Genomic DNA, 7,959 nt, shown 5'->3' on the forward strand with positions numbered 1-7,959 from the left:
CATTTTGACCGTTCATACTTTGACGGTCATATGGCCGTACTGAACGTCATTTTCGTCATGTCATATCTACATTGGAACCTTCTTTTTAAGGTTTCCAATGAAGCTTTTAATACCTGTCATCATGTTATGACGCTATCGCCCTTAAAACAAGCACAAAATAACGGGTTTTTTTTTTTTTTTTTTTTTTTTACCGCACTCACCACGTGAAAAGACATGCAAAAATGTTAGGAAACGTCAAAGCTTCATACCGTTTAGTAACCCTGTTTGTAAATAAGTTCAATAATCAATACAAAATCTAAAAATAAATGGATCTACAATGTTACGATAGGTAATAATAAAGACAAGGACACAAAATTTAAATTCGAATGTGAAAATGTATTTTCCAGCCTAATTGATAAATATTTTCTTTGTAAAATAAAAACAAATCTTATGATACAATAACTTATAACATATATACAATAACAAAAACACTATATACATTTTAATACATTAAAAACTTTCATGGACACGTATGCAGCACAATACAGTACTTACACACAAAAACAGGCTAAGAAAAAACATGAACATTAGCTAAACAAGAAAACGAACTGCTTTAGAACGATTTTCAGTGAACAAAAAAATATTAACGAACAAAAGGTTAACACGTTTTCCTCCAAGTGGGCTCATCTGAACGGCGCAAACACCCCGCATCATTCACTGACGCTTACGCACAGTCCACACAGGTAAACACCGCCTTTCGTGTGCAACTCCCACACACTACTTTGTGACATTTGGCACATGTCTCCTTTGTTTTATTTTGTTTGCAGTTTCTCTTTACTTGGCACTGCCTTCTTCTCTCCATCTGCTGCTGCTCCTGCCCGGGTTCTGGCTCTCGCACCACCAGTTGTGTGGCTTTGGATTTAATGTGGTCGGAGCGAAGTTCGCTCGCCAGTCGCGTGATGAAGTCCCTCCTTGAAACTTGCTCATTTGTGCACTTCTTGTACAATATGTGCGCGTTGATTGCAGCCAGGTCGAGGATGTTATAGAAAACAGCTACTGGCCATCTACGGGAGGGTGCTTTTACCGAGTATTTTCTAGCCATTTGATCTAGAACATCTACTCCTACCTTGGTCTTGTTGTAGTAGGTGACCGTCTCTGGCTTGCTTTTCGGGCCACTTGTGATGCCAACAGCAGTGTGGACAGTGCTGAGCATGCAGACATTTCTGTTCTTTTTGCACTGATACACGGTCAGTGTTGCATCGCCACTTTTCAGCACCACTGTGCTGAACAGCGGCATTTGCACCTTTACGCACGGGGGGAGCTCTCGTCTGCTTTTGTTTACCGTGCCAACCAAGCTAGTTTTCTTGGCCTGAAGTGCCTTGGCCAGTACAAATGAAGTAAAAAAATTGTCGGTGGTGATGTTTCTTCCCTTCCCCAGGTATGGGTCGACCATTTTCAGCACCACACTGTCTCCAAGTCGTTGACCTGGCCTCCTCGTCACGTCTTTGCCCAGATAAGGCGCACCGTTTACCATATATTTGGTGTCGACATCCGCAGCAAGCCAGAATTTGATTCCGAATTTGTCCGGTTTGTTTGCAATATACTGGATGAAGCTGCACCTTGACTTAGTAGGGAATAACTGCTCATCCACAGTGATGTCGGCACCAGGCTTGTAGCAGGCGATGCAGTTTTGGACAAATCTGTCCCAAACATCACTCATAAGGGCAAACTTGTTATCTCGCAGGCGTGTGCGTCGGGTTTCCCTTCTGTCGAAACGCAGGAATCGCATTATTTCCTGAAACCTGTTTCGGGACATGGTCTCCTTGAAAAAAGCGCATCCCCACTCGGCTGACCAAAAGCTTGCCAAATCCATCCCTTTTCCACCTTGCGCGCCTCGAATGTAAATTAAACCAATGAAGGCTTTTAGCTCTTCAACTGTTATGTCCCATATTTCGTCCTCCTTGACTCGGTGGGCCTCAGCCACGGTGCAGTCCCTTATGTGTTTCAGCATGCCATCATCCACTAAACACAAAAAGGCTGTAAGGGCATCTTCAATATTGCGCTTGGCGTGCGCTGTCGGGCCTGCGGCTTCAGTTATTACATTTTGGCATTGTCGCCTTCCTCTGTCTTCACCCAGCTCTATATAGGTCCACACTGTGCCGTCTTTCGCCGTTTCACGCCTTTCGGCTGTAAGTGGGTTTATTAGGCCAGCTTCCTCATCTCGTGGTGGACTGTGTTGTCTTGACACAGCAGGCATATCTGATGGATCAGGATTTTGCACTATTGGCAAAAAAAAAAAAAAAAAAAAAAAAGAACAGAACAGACTAATTACTTTTTTAGTTCATGAAATCGTAATCTTGTTAGGACTAATTAGCCCATATGATTTCTACTAGCCTGACAATATAGTATAATACTAGCAATAGAATAATAATAATGAAAAGATGTGTGCATTCATTCACAATTTTACCTCAGGGTGCCTGAGGTAAAAAAGTGAATGAATGGATCGGTCGTCAGGAAAGGTGCGTCGGTAACAGCGGTGGGGTGTGTGAGAGGAAAAATAATAGGACAAACATTTTCGATAGCAGATCTGATCGGCATAGCCTACCTTAGATAGTTAGAGACGGATAACTATAACGTTACTTTGAAGTAACGTATTATTGATAATATGGCTTGTCTGCCTCACAAAGTATAAAAATATAGCTAGAGAAGAAGAGAAACATACCTGGAATATTATCCGATGGAACAAGGTCAGTTCCAGGATTGGAGATGTCCAGCCGGCTCTTTTTTCGACGGGGAATTAATTCATTATCTGAATCACTCTCAGAGCTGAATGAACTGTCCAGGGACCAAGAGACATCGCTGTCCTGATCCGAACCTGCTCCTCCATCAGACTCCTCATCGTCAAGCCTCCTAAGCATGGCTAAAACCTCTGTGGCTGTCATTGTTCTTTTTGATGACATTTTCGTTAGCTCAAATGTATAACTTATAGCAGCTAGTGTTGGAATAGCTTTAACAAAAAAGGACAGATCGTTGCTATGCTACGGGTACCAATAGGCGGGAAATGTAGCGGATTTATGTATCAATAATGCGTGCGGTCAAAATGACCGCTATGGCCATTCTAGGTAGAAATAGTCAGAACTGTTTTTTGTTTTGTGATTTTAATAAAATAACAGTGTCAGAATAAAATATACACATATTTAGGAAAAGTCAGAGTCCTACAGCCAAATTGATTTTATTTTAACAAAGTTATTACACTGTAAAATTTAAAAACGGTCAAAATGACCGTCTTGGGAGTTCTAGTGTTAAGTAGCTTTTATAAACGTGACTTAGGAAGAAAATCATTACTGGTTTGAATCTTGAGACAAAACAATGGCACTGACATATTTTAAGATTTGTCAGTGCAAGTTTCTTTCAGGTAAAACAGCCCAAACATGCTTTTTAGTCTCAGACTAGGCTTAAAGCTTTGTTTGAGAAATCAGGGGTAAATGTTTTAAAATTTTGATTAAAATGTTGTAACGCAATGAATATTGAAACGCAATGTAACGCACACTGATTTTATGATTTAAAAACAGAAAAATGTCCACTATTGGGACGTGACATTTTTCTGTTGCCTATCAACAATTGCAAAATGATGATCAACAGTCTAACAATGTAACTCTGCACGACAAATCTGAACAAATCTGAAAAATTGTCACACGAGTCAGAATTCGGCTCAAAATCAGGCTAAAATCACAGTGTATGCCACCCTAAGGTGTAGCACCCTGACCGCCTGGTTAGGGAGATAATGGTCAATAAAAAGACACCGGACACGGAGCTGCTGCAATGTCTTCAGAGTCTCTGTATTGTCTGAGCAGCGCGCGCGCCCCCTCCCCCAGCAGGTGAAAGTCCCAAGGCAAAAGCAATCAAATGATCGCTAATCAATAAGCAAGGGATACCAAACTCATACATACTGTGCAATAAACACATTCAGATTATTTTTCAATGACAACATTCTGATGACACTAATTATTATTATTAGTTTTCTTTCCTTTTTTCTTTATATATATTTATATATTTTTATAACCACCACAAAGGCACTGCATGGTCTGGCCCTTCAGTATCTTTAGCCCTATTCGCACGGGATTAGTATTACCCCTGGACCTCTGTAATTAAGAAATTCCCCCCTGACGTCTGTGTTTTTGGTGGCTCATTCACACGGGCAAATAAATGTTCGTAATTCCCTCGAGTTTACTGACTTTACAGCGTGCGCCCACCCATTCACACTTCACTAGCTGAACGTGCTGAAACGAAGATCGCGCTGCAGTATTGCAATTCAAAAAAAGAACTTATTTAAAACCAATTTATTAGAGAAATATATGATATATATTATAGAATATGATATTATTGTATAAATATATAATATATCTTCTTTTTCTTTTATTCTTTGTCCATATTTACAACAAGCCTGCCTGAAGAAGGTATTATAAATACCGAAACGTTGCGATAGGCTTGTTTTTCTATTCATTTTATTTGGTTTATTTCATTTTATATAATTTTTACTCTTTCACACTTTGATTTCTTGAGATACTTACAGGATGGACGTCTTTAGAGGCCGTGTGAGACAAAGAAATGCTCCACTATACAGACTACTAAATTACACTACCACAAAAACGTCCAAACTTTCCAAAAGAGCTTCCATGTTGCGCCAAAATACTTAATTTGACGTTTCCATGACAACGGTCCGAGTTGAGCTTCCGGATCACGTCTTTACTGTAGTTTGTTTTCTCTTTTGCAGCACTTGATAGTTTTTATTGGAGAAAAACTATAATCGGATTGGAGTAGAGCATATCGAGAGATTTTATTGTTAATAGTTTTAATACAGACGTAAAATGGACTGTTAAACGGCCCATAATGGTTATTACGTTTTTTAGGAAACGATAAGCTCACAGAAAAACAGCCCAAATCACAAACATGGGGATTCGCACAGGACTGGTATTATCAGAGGACCCCTGTGTTGGCTAAAATACGGTAGGTAATTTTCGGGGGAATTTTTACAGACATTTTTACAGACATGGCAGATTCGCACGGGATAAAAATCACACACGTGCGAATAGGGCTTTTCAGTGCTTTTAACTTTTCCCAAGCGTCATTTGCGCTCCTCTCAAGCTGGTTTACTGGCTGTCCCAGACACATTTGCGATCCGTAGGGGACAGGGCTTTATCATCCTATGCTCCTAAACTCTGAAACACACTCACTTCATATTAGAGATGCACACAATCTAAGCATTTTTAAATCTAACCTGAAAGCTAATTTTTTAAAGTTACCTTTTTCTTGATGGTTTTGACTATTTTGTATTCAAATCTGCTCTTTTTTTTTGTACGCTTTTTATATCTGTCTGTTTTATAGTGTAAAGTGCCTTGAAAAGCTGCTTTTGAGGTGTTATATTAAATAAAGTTTATTATTATTATGTAAAGTCCATAAAGCTGTGTTCAGGTTATTATGGGTGTGACAAATGTACACAAAAAGGAGTGTGGGATGGCCATCGGGTGATTTATTCAGAAATAACCAAGAGAGTGTACTGTTAAAACGTATGTATGGTTTATTATAATTCACACAAAATGGTTTATTTTCATATATCTGGTATACCTTCCTGAATAATGAGTGTTTTCCCCCTTTAATTGCTGTGATGTCATCATGAGCCTACATAATTTCCTGTTTTGTCTCCTCCTCTTCCTCTTGGCATTGTTAATACACTGAAGAGGTGAGTTATGTTTGGCTCCTGTTAATCCTAATTAATCTTTAGTGTAATTGTTGCTATTATGTCTGTATCTTCACTGCAATTTATGTGTATTGTGTTATTTTACTTACCTGTGTGGTTATTTTTGTCATTTTACCCTATTTAAGTTATATTTTTGTCTTTGGCCTATATATGTGGAGATTAAAGCACATGGTGATTAAATGTACATCACGTTTGTTTTATAGAGCATTATAAGGGCGACTCACTCAGAGGCTGCTTTTATTTGTTTTGTATATCAGATAAAAAGATCCAGCAAAACTGTCGCCTGTTGTCCCGTGTCGGTCTTCTACAACGCTACACAACGCAGACAAGTGTTTTTATAATTGGTGTCGCGAGCCACCGGTTACATGTGCATGTGTGTGTTCAAGCATGCTTAGAGTGTATTAAGTATTATTGTACAAGCTTTTCATTTACATTTTGACTACTCATTGGTTCATTCTGCTCACTGAAATGTTATTTTCAATTTTTTTTTCAATTTTTTTCATTTGAAATCTTGTTTTAACTTTATAATAGCATTTAAAATCATATTTCGTCAATGTTTATAAATCCCACAGACTCACACTGGCTGTAATACTAAATGTTGTCCTACAGAGGGGGGCACAGGATTAGAAATATTTCATGTGTACTCTTCTGTTTCTAACAGTTCAAATTAGAAATAAATGCATGCTTCAAGTGCTCTACAAAAATTAGGATTGTTTATCATATAAATACTCAATGTTGTTCAGAGGAATGCATGTTTCAACAGTTCATTATAGAGGTAAGTTAATCGCTGTTGTCAGAAAGCTTGTCATAGGAACCAAAATAGTTTTTTCCATATGGTCTGAAATCAGTGTTGCACACAGAAAGACAGGACTGCAAATGTTTGTCTGTACACCTTAATTAATGCTCTGTGTACTGCGTTTGTGCATCGATGTAATGCGTTTATTCATCTGGTATATATTGTTGATGCTTGGGGTTATGCACAAACTGATCCTCATGTGGCTGAAGGGACCACTAGGATTCAGACTGTCATCTGGGCATGTTAAGTAGGTCAGTTTACAGTTTCTAAAGCTTAAAACATGCATTTCTAATGTGTTTGCAAGGAAACCAAGAGGCTTGGAAGACATTGACAGATGGAAGACCACAGAACTGAGACAGTTTTCACTCCATGCAGGAAACATTGAGCTTGAAGTCATTATTTCAGAACAGCTCTATGAGAACTTTCTAGTTTTTAGTGTAGAATTATCCATCCTTGTTTACCCAATACTGGAAAAATAGTACAATTGCAATGCAGAGTTGTTGGTGTACATTTGCAAGGGGAGTTTCTTGTTCACAATGTCTACAGATTGGTCCCAAACCATTATGGGAGTCTGGATAAGTGCAGTGCTTTCTCTTTTGAGAATGACTTGCATCAGCTGAGAAGATTGGTTTGTTCTGGGCGAAATTCTCTCTCACAGAAAACCATTGTAAAGTGAACTTCACTCCTCCAAATTCAACCCCTATTCATTCACTTCAGAGATTAAAGGCACAATATGTATTTTTTTTTGCTTTAAAAATATAAAAAATCACTATATCTATGTTATATATTTTTTAAAGTTGTGTATTTACATTATCCCGACAGTTCCAATTAACTTCTAAATCCAGAGAAATTAATATTTTAATTCGAAGACACGGGCCGTGTCTTTATTTCCGTTATGTCGCAGTCAATGGCGTCATATCCGTGTTGTCCCTGGTTTCCGCCTGTACTGCCATGGTAACCAGAGCTATGAGCAGAGCCCTCTGATTAGCCAAAGCGACAGACGCAGACAACTGTGGAGTTCGCAATGTCTATCTGAACGCTGTTGTTGTTTCGTTCAAACATTATGGACCATGGCAAGCAGACTTTGGATAAAAAAGGAGAACTAAAACGAGAATCAATATCAGCGTGGTGTTTTCGAGATGCCGAGAGCTGCCATAGACAGTATATAAACGAGAGCTCCACGTCCGAGACTTCGACCGCTCCTACATGTACTTTATTAAACAGGTGAGCACATTTACATAAAACTAATCAATTTTATATAGTTCAACAATGATAAAATGTTAGAATATGATCTGTATGTTATTCTAATGTTGATCTAGCTTACTGCTAGTCTCATACAGACAAACTAACACATAAATTTCAACACATTCAAATGCAGTTTAATGTGATAGTGTAATGTTAGACCAAGTGAAACAGCGCTGCATTA

The 7,959-nt window shown here is 38.6% G+C and overlaps 1 protein-coding gene across 1 annotated transcript; it reads right to left on the minus strand.

The window, feature by feature from the left end:
* Positions 1–269: 269 nt before the first annotated feature.
* On the minus strand, positions 270–3,194 carry LOC309496053 (piggyBac transposable element-derived protein 4-like). The gene is made up of 2 exons (XM_082165989.1): positions 2,702–3,194; positions 270–2,259 (listed from the first exon to the last, which is right to left on the minus strand). The coding sequence occupies exons 1-2, from the start codon at positions 2,937–2,939 to the stop codon at positions 704–706; spliced, it is 1,794 nt and encodes a 597-aa protein (XP_082022115.1). The 5' UTR covers positions 2,940–3,194; the 3' UTR covers positions 270–703.
* Positions 3,195–7,959: the final 4,765 nt, after the last annotated feature.

The sequence above is a fragment of the Leuciscus leuciscus genome, assembly GCF_965113295.1.
Source record: "Leuciscus leuciscus genome assembly, chromosome: 4".
NCBI classification, from domain to species: Eukaryota; Metazoa; Chordata; class Actinopteri; order Cypriniformes; family Leuciscidae; genus Leuciscus; species Leuciscus leuciscus.

What these genes read in the sequence shown, in the direction of transcription:
- LOC309496053 (XM_082165989.1), bottom strand. Translation starts at nt 2,939, where the DNA reads ATGTCATCAAAAAGAACAATGACAGCCACAGAGGTTTTAGCCATGCTT. An exon ending in TCCATCGGATAATATTCCAG is followed by an intron (nt 2,260 to 2,701) that starts GTATGTTTCTCT and finishes TTTTGCCAATAG; the next exon opens with TGCAAAATCCTGATCCATCA.